We start from the raw sequence: 19,173 nt of genomic DNA, 5'->3' as shown, positions 1-19,173 counted from the left end.
CCCTCTCTCTTTATATATATATATGTATATATATATATAGTTTTCCCCTATACATACATACCTATGATAAAGTATAATTTATAACTTAAGCACAGTAAGAGATTAGCAACGATACCTAACAATGAAATATGCAATTATAGCCCTGGCTGGGTTTGCTCAGTGGATAGAGCGTCGGCCTGCAGACTGAAGGGTGCCGAGTTCGATTCCGGTCCAGGGCACATGCCTGGGTTGTGGGCTCGATCCCCAGTTCAGGGCATGCAGGAGGCAGCCGATCAGTGATTCTCTCATCATTGATGTTTCTATCTCTCTCTCTTTCTCCTTCTCCCTTCCTGTCTGACATGAATAAAAATATACTTTAAAAAAGAAATAGCCGAAACCGGTTTGGCTCAGTGGATAGAGCGTCGGCCTGTGGACCGAAAGGTCCCGGGTTCGATTCCGGTCAAGGGCATGTACCTGGGTTGCGGGCACATCCCCAGTAGGAGATGTGCAGGAGGCGGCTGATCGATGTTTCTCTCTCATCGATGTTTCTAACTCTCTATCTCTCCCCCTTCCTCTCTGTAAAAAATCAATAAAATATATTTTAAAAAAAAGAAATAAACAATTATCACAATAAAAGTGATGTGAATGTAGCCCCACGTTCGTTTTAGGGGGGCCCTGGCCAAAGTCCTCGCAGAAGCTCGATGCTTTATGCCCAGCACACTGCCGTCAGTGGGAAGGTCAGTGGGAAGGTGCTTTCTGTCCGGATCTCCCACCCACGCATGTCATGCCTTTTCCACCGTAACCAACACCCATCACACGCGAGGGCCATAACTTCTGCAGTTTGAGGTGCGACAGCGAAGTTCTTTTTCCTCCACAATTTCACGGAAGATTCGATCTTACTGCAGATCTTCCCAGCCCAGTATTCAGACACGTTGTCCCTGTCCTGGTGAAGCAGGTAACTCCCCTGTTCGCTGCACAGAACACGTCCCTCCCGGCTTCTCCCGGCCAGATCCGAATGGCCAGCATCGCTGGGGGCCATTGTTCAGAAAAGCGAGGGAGACCTGAACGAACGCAGCCTGATACTGGCTCTGCGGGGAGCGCCTGCCCCGTGCGGGCAATCTGCCACGTCACTGCGCCTCACAGGAGTTGCTTGCTTTTTTATTTCAATTTTTTGTTGTTAATCCTCACCCGAATATATGTTTCCGTTGATTTTTAGAGAGAATGGAAGAGAGAGGGAAAGACAGAGAGAGACATCGATGTGGGAAACACATCCATTGGTTGCCTCCTGAACGTGCCCTGACCAGGGTCCGGGCCGAGGAGAAGCCTGCAACCGAGGTACGTGCCCTTGACCGGAATCGAACCCGGGACCTTTCAGTCCGCAAGCCATCGCACTATCCACTGAGGCACAGGTGTTGCATTTTTTTACAAACTCATTCCCTTCCAGGGCAGGAAGAAGACATCGCGAGATTTCATCGCACTACTCGGCACACATTAAAACTTATGAATTATTTCTGGAATTTTCCATTTGATATTTGCGCCCAGTTAACCGGGGGTAGGTGAAAACGTGAAAGTGAAATCATAGCTAGAGTGGGGGCCGTGACCATATTCTCTGGTTCACCTGCGTCCCCTCAGCCTATGCCAAAGTCCCGGCCGCTGGTGGCCTGACAGGGTGACCTTTGCCAGGCCCTAGGGCAGTGGTTCTCAACCTTCCTAAGGCCGCAACCCTTTCATACAGTTCCTCATGTTGTGGTGACCCCCAACCATAAAATTGTTTTCGTTGCTACTTCATCACTGTCATGTTGCTACTGTGATGAATCGTCATGTAAATATCTGATAGGCAGGATGGCCTTAGGCGACCCCTGTGAAAGGGTCATTCGACCCCCAAAGGGGTCACGACCCACAGGTTGAGAACCGCTGCCCTAGGGGGTGTGTCCCTGCTCCTCCTACAGAGCAACTGGGGCATCTTTCAAAAATGCAAACTCTTGCCCTAGCCTGTTTGGCTCAGTGGATAGAGCATCAGCCTGCGGACTGGAAGGTCCCAGGTTCGATTCTGGTCAGAGGCACATGCCCAGGTTGTAGGCTCGATCCCCAGTGGGGGACTTGCAGGAGGCAGCCGATCCATGATTCTCTCTCATCATTAATGTTTCCATCTCTCTCTTCCTCTTCCTTCCTCTCTGAAATCAATACAAAAAATATATATTTTAAAAAATGCAAATTCTTGCCCAGCCGGTGTGGCTCAGTGGTTGAGCATCGACCTATGAACCAGGAGGTCGTGGTATGATTCCTGATCGAGCCCAGGTTTCAGGCTCAATCCCCAGTTGGGGGCGTGCAGAAGGCAGCCGATCCATGATTCTCTCTCATCACTGATGTTTCTATCTCCCTCTCCCTTCCTCTCTGAAATCAATAAAAAATATATATATTAAAAAAATAAAAAAATGCAAACACCATCTTAAACCGGCAGGTAAAGAAGCTGCTGAGAGGCAGGGACCCCGGACTGCTGCCCAATAGGGATGCATAACATTTATCCAAGGAACTTCCCCATCGTCCTCCTCCCTCATCACAGCCCTCCTCGCCCGCCGGCCCCTGACTCACTTTATTGATCACAGGTTTACCTCCTTTATTGGGCTTTGCTTTACTGCACTTCACAGGTGTTGCTTTTTCTTTCTTTTTTTTAAATTTTATTTACAAACCGAAGGCAAGGCCTTCCCCCAGCCAAGATCACAGCGGCTTCACCGCACGCACAGCTCGGGCGGCGGTGATGCGGAGGGAGGTGAGCCTCCTGCGCCGCCAGGCACAAAAAATACACCGCACACAGGACCGCACCGTCCTGGTCACGATAAACGCCTACGTGACGCTTTGTTCATTCACTCGCTGTACTTTTCATCGTTTCTACTTACGTTTTTTCAAAAAGTTGGCTGTGAAATAGTCCCGCGTCTCCTGATTGAACCATTTTTCTCCCGTGTTTGGTTTTATCTCATTTTTGCTTTTTTTTTGTCAATCCTCACCCCCACAAGGCTATTTTCCCATTGATTTTTAGAGAGAGTGGAAGGGAGCGGGAGAGCCAGAGAGGAACATCGATGTGAGAGAGACACGTCCATTGGCTGCCTCCTGCACGCACCCCGAAACTAGGACCTGGGAACCTGCAACCGAGGTACGTGCCCTTGACCGGAATCGAACCCGGGGCCCTTCAGTTCGCAGGCGGACGCTCTACCCACTGAGCCACACCGGCCAGGGCTTATCTCGTGTTCTGTTCCGTGTCACGCTGGGCAGGCCCGTGGCCCAGGCTGCGTGCACCCATCCAGGGGTGCTGTGCACCCCGTGCGGCTGGCGCGCCTATCATCCACTTCCCTCAGCGCCGGTAACGGTTTTTGTTCACGAAACCATTCCGTCCCCGCGGGGTGTCCGGCGCCGGGGACACAGCGGTCCCCGCCCCGCTCACCCTGAACTTTTCCAACCCCTGGCGCTCCCGCTTCTCCGCGCCCCCAAGGCTCCCAGAACCGTGCGCCGGGGCGGGCGGGAGCGCGCAGGGGGCGGGCGCCGGGAAAGTTCGGAAAAGCGGTCAGAGATGCAGGGGCGACCCTCGCAGCCGGGCGCCCCCTCCCCGCGGCCCGGCCCGGGGTGTCGGCCTGCGGCCCCGGACGTAAGGAAGGGGGGCCGCGCGCCCCGGTAAGAGCCCTCCGGAGGCTGGTCAGCCAGGATGGGCTCCCCAGGGTGGCGGCTCCCAGTGCGCCCCGCCGGCCTGCGCAGGGGGCGAGCGCGCCTCCCGCCCGCCCCGTCCTCGCCCTGCACCCCCCTCCCGGCCCCCACTCACCGGCAGGGGTGCAGCCAGCCTCCGAGCCCTAACGCCGCGCGCTCTGATGCCGTCACCACGACCCCCGCCCCCTAAATAATCCCGCCTTCCCCCCCGCAACCCCGCCCGCCCGGGCTCGTGGGGGCTGAGGCACTGGCGGGGCGGCGCCGCCAAGTCTGTCCGCAGGCGAGACGGGGGGCGGGGCGAGGGCGAGGGGCGGGGATGTGGGCGTGGCCTCAGCTGGTGTGGGCGGGGCCTCTGGGCGGGGCCACGTCTGGGGGCGGGGCCACGTGTCCCTGGTACCTCGACGCCGCCGGGGGGTCGCCGGCGTTGCTCCCTGATCCCAGCACAGACTCATCAAACTCTGGGGACACAGCGACCCGAGAAGCCGGCCTGATGGCCAGTTGAAACGCGTAAGATGGCGAAAATTAACCAGGGGCCCCCCCCGCGCGATGGAGGGCGGATTTCCCAGCTTCGTTCGTTGATTCAGGTGTAGACCTGCCCTCCTCCCACCGCCGCATTCCCCTCTGCACGCCCCGCCCCCGCAAGGCTCTCCCTCCCGGCGCCCAGAGCCTCCACCTCCCTTTTCTCCTCGGATTTCACGACTCTTCTAAGGCTGAGAGGATTCACCCCACATGACTTTCAGGGTTGGGCTGAGGGCGCGCTTCTCCCGGGGGGTCGGGACCCTGGCTGCACCAGGAAGTCATCGCTGCGCCCCTTCTCTGCCCCAGACCCGGGGTGGCCACGCATGAAGCCACCGGGATGAGGTCTGACCCCTGAGTCGGCCACCCCCCAGGGCAGGCACTGACAAGGCCTGGCCCACGGCTCTGGCTGGAAAGTACCCCACCTGCACCCCTCCATCCCCGCCTTTGGAAAGGGCATGGGATCCATGGGTCCATTGGTAGATTCCACTGCCAGCAGCGTCGACTTCCTGGGGGGGACCACTGCCCCCAGGAGAGGCCACTGGGGGGTGAGGGATGCTATGGAGATCTTAGCCCACCCACCTACCCAGGCTATTCTGTGGGAAAAGGTCCGTGGGAGCCTTTCAGAGGAGTTCATCCTACACCTGCCTGGGCAGGTGCTATCCAGGTGCTCCCTCCCACCCCGTCACTCGAACATCCTAGACCAGTGGTTCTCAACCTTGGCTGCACATTAGAATCACCTGGGAATCTTTTTTAAAATCCTGATTCCTGGGCCTCATCCTCCGGAAATTCTGTTTCTTTGTTACTCATGTTGTGGCCCCACCCCATAACAAAGAAACAGAATTTCCGGAGGATGAGGCCCAGAAATCAGGATTTTAAAAAGATTCCCAGGTGATTCTAATGTGCAGCCAAGGTTGAGAACCACTGTTCTAGACACTCTTCTCATATGCACTACCAAGCCCTGATTTGCCTCCCACAGTAGCTTCCAGTCCAGGCAAGTGTCTTTGCAAACCCCACAGCCTCTCACCCTCGCCCCACTGTCTCTGGCCTGGGTGGGTGCAGAGCCTCCTGGCTGGTCTCCTCCTGCCCCTGTAACACAGGCAAAAAAAAAAAAAAAAAAAAAAGCCCTGGCCGGTTTGGCCCAGTGGATAGAGCATCGGCCTGCGGACCTGGTTCAATTCCAGGTCAGGGCACAGGCCTGGGTTGTGGGCTCGATCCCCAGATTCTCTCTCATCATTGAGGTTCCTATCTCTCTCTCCTTCGCCCTTCCTCTCTGATACCAATAAAAACATGTTTTTTTAAAAGTCAGAATAAAAACTGAGCTCTGATTAGTAGCAACATTTAATTCATTTTGGATACAGGCGATTTCTACAGAGAGGCTGTCAAAATTGCCAAGACTCTGGCTGCATCTGCATAAGGAAGCCCTCAGCCTCAAGGCACAGAAGTCACTACATGAAGCGGGTTGAATTAAGTCACCTGACACCTCGGCGAAGAGAGAGACCAGAGGAGGCGGCAGACCGAGACGGGGACGCTGGGACAGAGCACCTGGCCTTTCCCTGTCTCGTCCGCCATCACCTTCAGACAGAAAACACCCGGGAAGGAAGGGAGCGAGCACTTAATTAGCTGTGCAGCTGCAGATGGAAATAATAAGAACAGAGTCTGTTTGGAAGCCTACTTAGCAGTTATCTAACAATTTTAAAACATAGATACCCTTCCGCTCAGCCGGCGTGGCTCAGTGGTTAGCGTCAAGCTATGAACCAAGAGGTCACAGTTTGATTCCCGGTCAGGGCACATGCCTCGGTTGTGGGCTTGGTCCCTAGTGTGGGGCGTGCAGGAAGCAGCCAATCAATAATTCTCTCTCATTATTGATGTTTCTATCTCCTTCTCTGAAATCAATAAAATCCTACATAACAAAAGGCTAATATGCAAATAGACTGAACAATCGGTCGCTATGACATGCACTGACCACCAGGGGGCATGTGGGGAACATGGTGGTGCTTTGGTGGCGGTGGGGGAGTGGAGCAGGTGAGTGGGGGCACCAGACCAGGGCGGGGCGCCAGTCGCTGTCATCGGGGCAAGCCTCTGGTAGTTACTGAAAATTCTTTGCTCCTGTGCGCGCTGCGGTCCTTCCTGATGCTCGCACCCACTGCCGGTGTCCAGCGCTGGTACCGATCACTTGGTGCCATCAGTGGGTGTGAGCAGCAGCTGCCGGCCCCAATCGCCCCTGAGGTCTTCTCCACCTCCCCCTGCTCCTTAGGGGCAATCAGGGCTCGCACCCACTGTCAGGACAGCCCCACTCACACCAGCTGCTGGCACCGGCCCCAACTGCTCCACTCTGTCAAGGGGAGCGAGCAGGATGGCACCGTCAGTGCGTGGGAGTGGCGGCGGAGGGAGTGGGGCTGCCAGCACACAGGGGACCAGGGACCCCAGTGGGAGGGCCTGGGCGGGGGTGCGGAGGGTGGGCCGAGACCCACCCTGGTGCCCACTGCAGCCTCGTGGCCCACAGTTCCTTTCAAGGTGCACGAATTCATGCACTGGGCCCCAGTATATATATAAAACAATAATAACAACATAGATACCCTTTCGCCCACCAAGTCACGGTTCCAAGGGATAAGTTCACCCTAAAGATACATCCACACGTGTACACACACATGCTGTATAAGGACGTTTATTGCGGTACTGTCTGCAGTAGCAAGAAAATGGCAACAACCTCAAAGCCCTTCGTCAGGGAACCAGTTACATCAATGACGTTATGAGGCACTTACTAGGTGGCCACCGAAAGGAGCCAGGGGGACTTACGATGTCTAAGGTGAACCGTGAGGTGAGAAGAGGCGAGCACAGCATCTCACGGCTGTGGAAGCGTGGGAAGTACGCACACACGTGCCCGCACTAGCGCAGCCGGCAGCTGGACGGATTCAGGAGGCTGGCACCGAGGCTGTCTTTGTGAGAGGGACCCCGGGACCTCAAGTTGGGGAGACACGCACCCTCTTGCAGTGTTTGAATTTTAAATTATACGTGCTCACTTCTTAGATTTACCAGATATTAACATTTTTAAAACGTGAACTTGGAACGCTCTAATAGTGCAAACTTTCTACGTGAAGGGTCACCGTTGTGGTCCCCGCACACCAGGGCGCCAGCAGTCCAAACGGGACCAGCAGGATGAATGAATGAATGAATGAATGAATGAATGAATGAATGCGTATGTGCAGGCCAGACGGGAAGGCGGCAAAGGGGTGTGTTTTGAGCCAGAAGGTGGCGCTACGAGCGCGGCAGGACCCAGTCTGTGAGACGCGGTGTACCGGGTGCGCAAAATGACGCTGATATTTCATAGACACACACAAGCGCTTTCACACCTGATCATTCCTTCCCTGTGAGCCTCCCGGGAAACTCACGGGCAGGAATCTCTGGGCTGACACCGTGCCCGGGCCTCCTGCCGGTTGGAGCTGCAGGGTAGCGGCATGTAACTCACTGGTGGCAAGTATTTGTCTCCAACGGAGGCATCTAAATCTTAGAAACAGTCTAACGTCCTTTGGCTGCAAGTTGGCTTAAAGAGTGAGACATCAAGTGAGGCAATTCACCTTTTAGTAAAAAAACAAGACAGGCCCTGGCCGGTGTGGCTCAGTGGATAGAGCCCCGGCCTGCGGACCGAAGGGTCCCAGGTTCCATTCGGGTCAAGGGCACGTGCTTTGGTTGCAGGCTCCTCCCTGGCCCGGGCCCTCATCAGGGCGCGTGCAGGAGGCAACCAACCCATGTGTTTCTCTCACCCAGATGTTTCTGTCTTTCCCTCTCACTTCTCTCCCTAAAAAATCAATGGAAAAATATCCTCAGGTGAGGATGAACAAAACAAAACAAAAGAGAATCAAAGCAGGTTGCTGCTCTGATTTTTCTTAAAAATTGACTGCAGACTTAGCCCCAAAAGGATGCTCAAAAGATGGGGTGCGGGGCTCCGGGTGCCAGGGGCTGCTTTGAAGAAGTCCACGCTCTCGGACGCGGAGGTTCTTACTCGCTGGCGACGCGGGCCCCGGGGGCGGCTCGGGCGGCCGGGCGCTCAGCTCTTCTTGCGCAGCTGGTTGTACTGCGCGCGGCCCAGGATGGGCTCCATGTGGCTGGGCCGGAAGAAGCTGTCGCTGACCCTGCGCGCCTTCTCGCGGGGCACGGCCGGGAACGCGTTGCTCAGCGCCGTGGGCAGGTCCCCTCTGTCCTCCAGGCCCGGCCCCCTGGCGCTGCGCAGGCTGCCCCGGTGCTGCGCCGGGCGCTGTGCGGGCTCCGGGCAGGTGGGCGCCGCGGATGCCCTGCGCTTCAACTCCTCGATTTCCCGGAATTCGCTCTCGGGCTCCATCAGGGACAACCTGGGGAGCTGAGACCAGGCAGCCGCCTCAGGGCCCGGTTTGGTCTCGCCTTGAGCCTCTGACCCACCCACCCCCGCGGCCCCGCCTCCCAGGAGCAGCCATCAGCAGGGCACAGGCTGGGGGGGGGCCAGGGCCTGTGGTGCAGGGGCGTGGGGTGCGCTGCACCCAGGCAAGGCAGACCCTCCTAAGGTTTCTGGGCCCCTGGTGCCTCTCCAGGCCCTCTCAATGGGAGGCCAGTGGCTTTCCTGACCCGTCCTGGGGCCCACACACTGCCTGCTTCTGATCTGGCCCAAGGGAGCCGAGCCGGCTGCCAAGAGCCCTGCCACACCTCGTGGTGGGAGTGACTGACCGGGTGAGCCCAGGCCCTGCAGGTGGGAGCTGAGGGGTGAGGGCCAGGCCACAGGGACCCCCATTCTGACCGGGAGGAGGGAGAGGGAGGAAGGTCTCAGGCCAGGGCACCAGGTCTCTCTATTCCTGGGGCCCCAGGAGGTCAGCATGTTGCCCGGGCCCTGAGGGGAGGGGGGTGGCGGGTGTGACTCACCGGCACGTAGTGCACCACCGTGTCCACCACGTTGTCCGTGACCCCCTTCAGGGCGTCTGACAGCGACATGGCCCTGCTCTTGGTCGAGGTGGCCGCGGGGGCCGACGTGAGGTGCAGCATCCTCCCCGCCGTGCCCAGCACGGCGGCGGGCGCCCACAGCATGACCGAGATGGTGCCCTGGACAGCCTTCTGCAGGGTGTGCACTGCGCTGCCCAGGAGGCCCTGGGGGCGCGCCAGGTCTGCTGCCTGGGGACCAGAGCAAGGTCAGGGCCTCCGGCAGCGTCCCTGGCCCTTCCCCTCCCCCACCGCAGGCCTAGAGGGAAAGAACATGGCCCCCTGGCCTGGCTGCTGTGTGGCCTCAGGCAGGTCACTTGCCCTCTCTGAGCCCGACTATGCTGTGAGCAGGGCATGGAGGGCCTGGAGGCTGGGCCTCTGCTTCTCACCCCCCGCGCTGTGCACCCCTCCGCTCCCTCTCACCTCGCTGAGCTGCTCCTCCGCCTCCGAGTCCGAGTCCTCCTTCTCCTTCTCCTTGGCCTCGTCCCCCTCGCTGTCTGTCTGGTCATCGTGGTTCGCCTCGCGGGCGGCGGCGGCGGCGGCAGCCAGGTTGTGCAGCCAGGGCACCCGCACCTCGCTCGGCCGCCGGATCACCACCTGCGAGGCCGCTGACGCTCCCCACTGGGCCAGGCTGCTCTGCGGGTGCCAAGGCGGGGGGGGGGGGGGCTCTGGCATCACAGCCCCGCAGCCAACGGGCCTCCCCCCAGGGGACTGTTCTTAGAACTTCTCACTGAGGCAAGTGACACACAGGGCACACGCCTGTGTGATCAGCGCAGGTCAAGACGGAGACCACTCTCAACAGCCCAGGGTGCCCCCGTGACCCCCGCCCGGTCAGTACCCCGAGGGTGACCTTCTGCCCTCTCACCAGGCACTGGTTCTGCCTATTTCTGAACGTCACCTAAATGGACTCCTACTGCGTGTTTTCAGGAAGAGCTTCTTCGGTTCAGTACTATGTTGTGAGGTTTACGCATGCTTTGCAGGCCCAAGTGGCCCTCCTTTTCTCTCCTGTGTAATATTCCACTGTCGAAATGGACATTTGCCATTCTGCTTTTGGGGGCTATGTGAGTTGTTCTCAGTTCACGGCCAAGGGTACAGCTGAGAGGAATGTTTCTGACCTGTCGCTTGGGGGATATCAGCTCTATTCTGCTGGCGGGATTGCCAGGTCTCCGGGGAGGTGTGTGTTTAACTCTAGTAAGTGGTTGCAGATCTTTACAGAGTGACAAAATCAGGTGGGCCAGAGTCCCATGGGAGGAGACCAGCAGGCCCCACTGGTAAATGGCCCCGCGGTGCCTTCCTACTGGAGCCACAGAACCCAGCGCACAGTAGGTTCTCAGCTTGAATGAATGAGCGATGCTTTTGAAAAGATCACCCGGATGATGGCTGAAATGTGTTTGCTGACCTTGACGCTTTAATACTGCCTTTATTTCCTTTTCGGCCTTAGTTTCTTACTAAAGTTCCCTATGAAAAAATCCAGCCCAGCCGGTGTGACTCAGTGGTTGAGCATTGACCCAGGAACCAGGAGGTCACGGTTCGATTCCCAGTCAGGGCACATGCCCGGGTTGCGGGCTCGATCCCCAGTAGGGGGCGTGCAGGAGGCAGCCGATCCATGATTCTCTCTCATCATGGATGCTTCTCTCTCTCTCCCTCTCCCTTCCTCTCTGAAAGCAATACAGATATGTTTTTAACAATCCAGCCCGTCTCTGCTGAAACACACAGAGAGACGGGGGAAGAGAAGCTGCCCCTCCTGGGCCTAGGGAAGCGGCTCTGCCTCGGGTGCAGGGGGTGCAAATCGGACGCCTCCAGAGGGGATTCAGAGACCTGGGAGCAGGCGGACGCCGCCCAGCGAGAGCTTCCCCAACAGAATGGATTGTGCCTTGTTTATTTACAGGTGACACGCCCGAGTGCCTGGACAGCAGCTGTGTGTGTGTGTGTGTGTGGGGGGGGGTCTGCTCCCTCACAGGTGGGAGGGCCCACGGCGAGAGGCCCAATTGGAAACGAAGGGGGATGGGACCCAGTGGGAGAACGGGTGATGGGGCAGGACCCTCAGCTTGCATCCTGGCCTTTCCTCTTGTCCTTAGGCCTAAAGTCCCAGCCCAGGCTGTGGGGAGCGGGGGGGGGGGGGGGGGCAGTCAGAGCTTAGAGCTCAGGGCAGACACTCACCAGGGGCGCCACCCCGGGGATCCACATGGCCAGGGCATGGCCCTGCTTCAGCACCTGCTTTGTGGTCTGGAAGGTGTGCTGAGAGACGGTGTTGGCCAGGTTCCCCACCCGGCTCATGAGGCTGCGATTGGTCTTGGGAGGCTTCTGGGCCTGCTGGCGTCCCGGAGCGGGGGCTGGGGAGGAGTTGGGGGGAGAGAAGGGAGAGCGGATCAGAGGTGCAGGGAAAGCTGGGCTGGGTTACGGCTGCCGCTGCTGTCCCAGCTCCACAGGCTCTTGGTGACCTGGGCCACCCACTTTCCCTGCTTGCGAACGGGAGACGGGCTAAGCGAGGGTGGGCGCATCGGAAACCCCGCGGGGCCTCCCCTGCTCCGGAGCAGGGGCTGGATGAGTCCTTGCCCCCTTTGCTCATTTCCAGGGGCCAACTCACTCCCCAGGGCGGGACTGGCAGCCCCTGCGGGCAGATACCTGACTCGTCCTTGGCTGGAGGGATGAGGAACTCCACCACCTTCTCCATACCGCCCACGGCCAGCTCGGCGCCCCCGGAGGCCAGCCGGCCGACTCGGGTTTTGGCGGCGTACTCCGCAGTGTCTTTGGCCACCCCCAAGGCGAGCTCACAGCTGGCCAGGGCGGCCCCCAGGACCTTGTCCGACGTGCTGGCGATGGGCACGCTGATGCTGTTCCGGGCGCTGCGGAGGCGGGTGGAGATGGTGCCCTTCAGCTCGGAGGCGATCTGGGGGAGAGGGGAGGAGGGTCAGGTGCTTGAAAGGCCCAGGGGAGCCCGGCCGGCGTGGCTCAGTGGTTGAGCATCGACCTATGAACCTGGAGGTCACGGTTCGACCTCCAGTCAGGGCACATGCCCGGGTTGCGGGTTTGATCCCCAATAGGGGGCATGCAGGAGGCAGCCGATCCATGATTCTCTCTCATCATTGATGTTTCTCTCTCTCCCTCTCCCTTCCTCTCTGAAATGCATCACAGATGTCTGTTCTTCAAAACTCCTCCGTCTGCTCTGACCTCCCTTCAGAGCGCTGCTCACAGCCCGGCTGCATCTACAGGGATTTATGGATGGGGCTGAGCTTCCTGCACGTTCTGCAGTGAAAGAACATGTCTCGCCCTCACCAGTTTGGCTCAGTGGATAGAGTGTCGGCTTGCAGACCAAAGGGTCCCGGGTTCGATTCCGGTCAAGGGCACGGACCTCAGTTGCAGGCTCCTCCCCGGCCCGGGCCCTGGTTGGGGCGTGTGCAGGAGACAACCAATCGATGTGTTTCTCTCACATCAGTGTTTCTCTCTGTATTTCCCTCTCTCTTCCACTCTCTCTAAAAATCAATGGAATTATATCCTCGGGTGAGGATAAAAAAAAATAAAATAAAATAAGAATGTGTCTCTCCCATTAGCCTGGGACCTCCTTTGTGACAAAGATGTTGCCCTTCATCGGGGAAAAAGAACACAGCAGAGCACAGGCCTGGGAGCCACACAGACCCGATCTCAGGGCCTCCCCGGAGGCTGTGAGACCAGCGGGAAGTCACCAGTTTTTCCATCTGTAAAATGGGGACAAGCACCCATCCCCAGGACTGACAGGAGGGTGACATGAGACAGCTCTAGAAATCACGCATTCCGGCCCTGGCGCAGGACGGGGGCGGGTGGGGGATGAGACTTAGTTACCATAACAAATACCCAGCAACTATGTATCCAGGGGCCCTGCCTCCTCAGCCTCAGGCCCATGCAGTGGTCGCCCACCTTTCAGACCTCACAGCCCACCATTGGCGACCGCTGATCTGGAGGACAGGGGCCTGCAATCCTGGGATCTGCGGGTGTGACGAGGATCTTAGGTGGCTGCGGACACCACTGTGTCCAATGCAGGCCCCTGGGGGGTTTCGGGGGGGTGGGAGGTGTTGGGATTAGGTGACTCACCCTATACCTGCTGGTGCCAGAAAGCCTGCCTTCCTTCGGCTCCACGGGGCCAGGAAGGAGCGCAGTGCGTGGCCTGGGGGGCAGGCAGCGCCCCCAGCCTGGGAAGGCGCTCGCCACAGAAATGAACGACTCCCGGTCAGGGCATCCAGGGTCTGCACCCCGCTCCCCTGAGAGAAGAGAGAGGGGCTCACCTTCTCAGGGGGGTACTGGAGGGCCGGGATCTTCTCCTCCAGGGTGTCCAGGCCTCGGCAGGCCAGCTCATTAGCGGCTGTGACTGGAAGCAAAGGGCAGAGTGACAACCTTGCGGTGGCCTCTGTGCCAAGCAAGGCACCTGGAGCCCTCAGACCCCCCAGTCCTGCTCCCTCCAGAGCATCACGGGGCCCGAGGGCCTCTGTCCCCTCCAGCCCCCGTCTGCCGTGACCCCTGGAGACTGGCCGGCTCCTGCCCTCCGTGTGGGCACTGGAGTCAGGCAGACCTGCACTCGCGTCTGCAGTGAGTGGCTCCGGGCAAGTCACAGCCTGCCTGGCCCCAGGTCCCTCACTGTCGGGGAGGATTAACGGTGCCTGCCTGGCGGGGTGGTGGGGAGAAAGGGAGGGAAACTGTGTGAATCAGCCGCTAAGACCGGCGGCAGCAGAGGTGGGAGAGGGGGCAGCAGGGCCTGGGGGGCCTTGGTGGGACCAGGCCTGGCGCTACCCAGAGGCGACAGACTCCCAGTCACAGCCCGTCCAGGCCCCAGTCTGTCCCCAGCCCTCCTTTGAGCCTCTAGGAGTGAGACGGTCAACAGTGCGCAGGGCAGAGAAAGGAGTGGCGCCCTGGGCGGGGCAGGTGCCCGAGGAGGCACAGGCACCGGAGACCCTGCCCAGGGACAGGGGGACCAGCTCTGCCATTGGCCATGGAGATGGTTTGTTGTGGTGGTTGTTTTTGTTTGTTTGTTAATCCCCACCCAAGGACATTTTTTTCCCATTGATCTTTTAGAGAGAGTGGTAGAGAGAGGGAGAGACAGAAACATCGATGTGAGAGACACACATCGATTGGTTGCTTCCTGCACGTGCCCCGAGGTACATGCCCTTGACCGGAATCGAACCCGGGACCCTTCGGTCTGCAGGCCGATGCTCTATTCATTGGGCCACACTGGCCAGGGCTGGAGATGGGTTTTATATGTACCCTTTCATATGCTCTTACGCCAGGTATCTTATTTCTCTTTACAAAGTTTTTAGCAGAGAGCCCAGATGACCTGGCCGTCTTCTGACTGGGCAAAAGGAGACCAAGGGATTATCTGAGGAGCCTGTAGGGGGGAGGCGGCCGGGGCCTGGGTCCTCCCCACCCCTGTGCTCTCCTGCTTGCTGTACGGACTCCTCAGACCCTGTGATTCTCTAATCAGGATGGTGGAAAGTTCCAGGCTTCCTGGTATTGCTGGGGTTTCCCTCACTCCCCATCTCCACCCCCCCGCCCCCCCCCCACACACACCCAGGGCTGGGCCTGGGAGGCAGGTTTACATGGGGGCAGGACACTGATCAGGGGCAGGTCTGGGAAGGCACAGGGAGGGGTGCCCTGCCCCGCTAGGGCTCTGGCTGGCAGCTCTCTGCTGCTCCCGTGTGTCACGAGCTGGTACCACCAGCGGCTGAGCCCCGAGGGCTTCCCTGGCCTCCGCTCTCCACAGCCCTGGCAGGCCACCCTGGTGCCCGCCACCCCTGCCTCTGTGCCGGGCTCTGCTAGTTCCGGTGGCTGCATCTGGAGCTGAAGTGGGTGTCTGACCGGCCACGGGGCCCACTCCCACCACCGCCCACAGCTCTGCCCACGCCTCCTGCCAATTCCTTGGCCCATCACTGTTATCCTAGGAAAATGCCAGCTGGGCATCTGTCGACAAGAAGAGCTATATCTACATCCATCTCTCCATCTCCATAGCTCCATGATCCATAGCTATCGATGAGAAGGCTATGCAACGAGTCAGACACACGTATAAGCGGACAGCGCAGCAAGCTGTGACGTGATCAGACAGACTGACGGTGGACACACAGACTGGCAGGCAGGCAGGGAGCATGCGTGAGGACGCGGGCGGCCCACGGGCCACGGGGACTCACACTGGGTGGACAGCCTGCGGACCACGGGCTCCATGCTCCAGGCGGCCAGGCTGCTGGCGCCCTGCACGCCCTTCTCGTAGGCGTTGCACACGGAAGCCACCAGCGGGTGGGTCTCCTTGGTGCTGGTGTAGGTCTTCTGGACGCACTCGCAGGTGCCGCTCACCACGGGCAGCTGCAGGACGCGCTGCAGCACGTTCTCCTGCTCCTGGCGTGGGAGGAAGACAGGCCAAGGTGTGCGAGTGGTCGCACCTCCCTCTCCCGCCCCTGCAACCCCCTAAGTCGGCCCCAGGGCCACAGAGCCCACTGGCGAGGCCAGCCTGGGTCCAGTGACCTAGCAGGGAGCCAGGTCTCGGGGGTCTCTGCACCCCCCACAGGGAAACGGGCCACAGCCCAGCTCTGCAGGGCTCCCAGGGCACGGCGCCCCCAGGCTCCAGCCCACCCACTGACACAGTCTGGCACAGAGCTTCTGTCCATCTCAGCTTGGGGGCTGTATCTAAACACTAGAGGCCTGGTGCACGAAATTTGTGCACCGTGTGGGAGTCCTTCAGCCGGGCCTGCGCCCTCTCGCAGTCCAGGAGCCCTTGGGGGCAGTCGGATAGCCTTAGCGCTGCGGCGAAGGCGGGGAGAGGCTCCTGCCACTGCCGCTGCGCTCGCCAGCCATGAGCCCAGCTCAGGGCTTCTGGCTGAGCCGTGCTCACTGGGGGCAGCTCCTGTGGTGTGCATCTGCTCCCTGGTGTGTGTCATAGCAACTTGTCATTCGCCATTTGGTCAGTTTGCATATTAGCCTTTTATTATATAGCTGGTTTGGCTCAGTGGGTAGAGCAGACTGAAGGGTCCCGCGTTCGATTCCCGGTCAGGGCACATGCGCGGGTTGTGGGCTCAATCTCCAGTAGGGGGCGTGCAGGAGGCAGCCGATCCATGATTCTCTCCTATCATTGAGGTTTCTATCTCTTTCTCCCTCTCCCTTCCTCTCTGAAATCAATAAAAATATACTTTTTTAAAAAAGGAAAAGAGAAAGGCCCCCAGCTCTGACTCGCTTTGAATTTGCCACTGGCACATGGTTCTGCTGGGGAGGCGGGCTCCCAGCCGTGTCCGCCGGTGGGAGGCTGAGCGACAGACCCACCCAGAAGGTGTGTGCATCTGCTAGACCCAGGCTACAGTCTCTGAGCTTCCTGTCCTGCAGGTGAGTTTGAAATCTGAGCCAGAAAAAGATTATGACTGACAACAGCAAACCTTTTCTCTCATGTTTTGGACAGAGTCCTCAGGGGTTCTTTTAGGCAAAGCCAAGGAAGAGAGAGGTCCTGGGAAGAAAATACGCCCCCTACACACACATTAGGATGGCTTCACTGTGCACCTGACCAGCTTGAGTCTCTGTGTGCTCCACGATCAACACAAAACTTAACACGGCGATTCCCAGGGCAAAGGGTAAGTAAGCTAACTTGGGACAAGGTGAGTATGGTGTGGCTTCATCATTTTTTCATTTCAAATTTTTTTTTTTTTTTTAATATTAGGATAGGCAAGCAGCAGGCTCGCCATTCCTGTTTTTTTTTCTTTTTTCTTTTTTTTTAATATAGTTTATTGATTTTTTACAGAGAGGAAGGGAGAGAGAGAGAGAAAGTCAGAAACATCGATCAGCCGCCTCCTGCACATCCCCCACCGGGGATGCGCTCGCAACCCAGGTACATGCCCTTGACCAGAATCGAACCTGGGACCCTTCAGTCCGCAGGCCGACGCTCTATCCACTGAGCCAAACCGGTTTCGGCTCAAAATTTTTTAAAATATATTTTTATTGATTTCAGAGAGGAAGGGAGAAGGAGAGAGAGAAACATCAATGATGAGAACCATCAATCATTGATCGACTGCCTCCTGCACACCCCACACTGGGGATGGAGCCCGCAACCTGGGCATGTGCCCTGACCGGGAATCAATCTGTAGCCCACCCCACCCCCCAGGCTCATAGGTCGGCGCTCAATCGCTGAGCCACACCGGCTGGGCAGTTTCACTATTTGAACTGTCTGAATCAGAGAGGCTTGGCCAGGAGATTAGCAGGTACATTCAAACACGTCAAACCATCCCAAATCACGTGGGAACCAGCTGGACACAGCCCTGGACACGCGCCCCTCCCCTGTCCCACAGGCAGCAGTGCAGGCTGTGCCCTGTGTGACTGCGAGGCGCCACGGTCGCAGACCACGGCAGGGACAACGCCTGGTGACAGCGCGCAGCGGCTCCTACTGCAGGGACCTCCGCCTGGGCGGACAGAGCGTGGGTCTCCGCGCCCGGGTTTAGAATACAGTGGTTCTCTCCGGCCGGTGTGGCTCAGTGGTTGAGCATCAACCTAGGAACCAGGAGGTCACGGTTCGATTCCCGGTCAAGGGCACATGCCTGGTTGTGGGCTCCATCCCCAGTGGGGGGTGTGCAGGAGGCAGCCGATCTATGATTCTCTCTTATCACTGATGTTTCTGTCTCTCTCTCTCTCCCTCTCCCTTCCTCTCTGAAATCAATACAAATATTTTTTTTTAAAAAAAGAAAGAATACAGCAGGTCCCTTCTCTTCTCCCTCCCAGCTGGTATTTCTGTCCTTTTTCTCCAAAGTCCTTTGTTTTAATGGCATCTTCCCTGTCGCCCCTCCCCCTCGATCCTCTAACAGTCCTCTGCAGAATGAAGTGAGAGCAAGAATAACTAAGACCTAACGGTCAATGAACGCCAATGTCCGTGGACCACTGGTGGTCTGTGAGGTCGGAAAGGTAGGTGACTGCCGCACTCCACGCATCTTGCCCCACGTACCCTAAGCCTCCCTCACGGGTCCACCCCACCGCATGCGCCCCGGTTACTTACGGGGCAGTCTCCGTCCATCAGGGTGGGGCTCTTGTTCACGGCCATCGTAGCTCTTCACGCTGCAAAGCAGAAGGCCCCGGTGCATCAGCAAACCCTCAGCTGCAGACGCCCAGGGCCAGTCCCTCCCTCTCGGGCCTCCAGCTGGGCCCAGGCTGCCTGGGTGCTGGGGTGCCCTGAACAGGAGGCACTAGGCTGGAGGGCGGATGGCACAGACGAGCAGTCACTCCTGGGGGGTCCCACTGGGATGAGGTGCCCACAGCCTGCTTGTCAAGACTGGTGTTTCTGCCCGGCTGTGGTGGCTCAGTGTCGTCCCATGGACCAAGAGGTCCCGGGTTCGATTCCCAGTCAGGGTACATGACCGGATTGCGGGCTTGATCCCCAGGAGGGGGCTTGCAGGAGGCATTCAATCCATGAGTCTCTTTCATTATTGATGTTTCTATCTCTCTCTTTCTCTCTCCCTTCCTCTCTGAAATCAATAAAAATACATTTTTAAAAAAGAAAAAGATTGGTGTTTCTTACAAGGATGCAGGGTAAGAAGTAAAAAAATGAAGGTCACTTTAAGAGTTAAAAGGTTCCGCCCTGGCTGGTTTGGCTCAGTGGATAGAGCGTCAGCCTGCGGACTGAAGGGTCCTGGGTTCGATTCCCAGTCAAGGGCACGTGCCCAGGTTGTGTGCTCGATCCCCAGTGGGGGTCATGCAGGAGGGAGCCGATCCATGATTCTCTCTCATCATTAATGTTTCTCTATCCCTCTCCCTCTCCCTTCCTCTCTGAAATCAATAAAAATATATTTTAAAAAATTAAAAAAAAAAAAGAGTTAAGAGGTTCTGCCCCGGCCGAGTGACTCGGTTGGTTGGGCATCATCCCATACATCCAAAGGTTGCTGGTTCGATTCCTGGTCAGGGCACATGCCCAGGTTGAGGGCTTGATCCTCATTAGGGGCGTGCAGGAGGCAGCCGATCCATGTTTCTCTCCCTCTAAAATCAATCAAAACATATTCCTTAACACAGAACAAGTTTTGCATGAGCACTTTTTAAGAAGGCATACCTGCCAGCCTT

The 19,173-nt window shown here is 58.0% G+C and overlaps 2 protein-coding genes across 2 annotated transcripts in view; both read right to left on the bottom strand.

Annotated features, from left to right (window-relative positions):
* CRTC3 (CREB regulated transcription coactivator 3) overlaps nt 1-19,173 on the bottom strand; it is a gene marked incomplete at its 5' end in the record, with an annotated part of 1,283,408 nt that overhangs the window by 393,408 nt on the left and 870,827 nt on the right. The gene's annotated exons all lie outside the window — the stretch shown is intronic.
* On the bottom strand, nt 6,843-18,163 carry PLIN1 (perilipin 1; the record flags this gene model as incomplete). The annotated part of the gene is made up of 8 exons (XM_081114798.1): nt 6,843-8,548; nt 9,082-9,327; nt 9,559-9,771; nt 11,296-11,468; nt 11,761-12,025; nt 13,395-13,477; nt 15,285-15,489; nt 18,119-18,163. 8 exons carry the CDS (start codon nt 18,161-18,163, stop codon nt 8,240-8,242), a joined length of 1,539 nt encoding a protein of 512 aa, XP_080970924.1. The 3' UTR covers nt 6,843-8,239.

Source organism: Myotis nattereri (assembly GCF_964212035.1).
Source record: "Myotis nattereri genome assembly, chromosome: 21".
NCBI lineage: Eukaryota > Metazoa > Chordata > Mammalia > Chiroptera > Vespertilionidae > Myotis > Myotis nattereri.
This window is presented reverse-complemented; position numbering and strand designations above follow the sequence as displayed.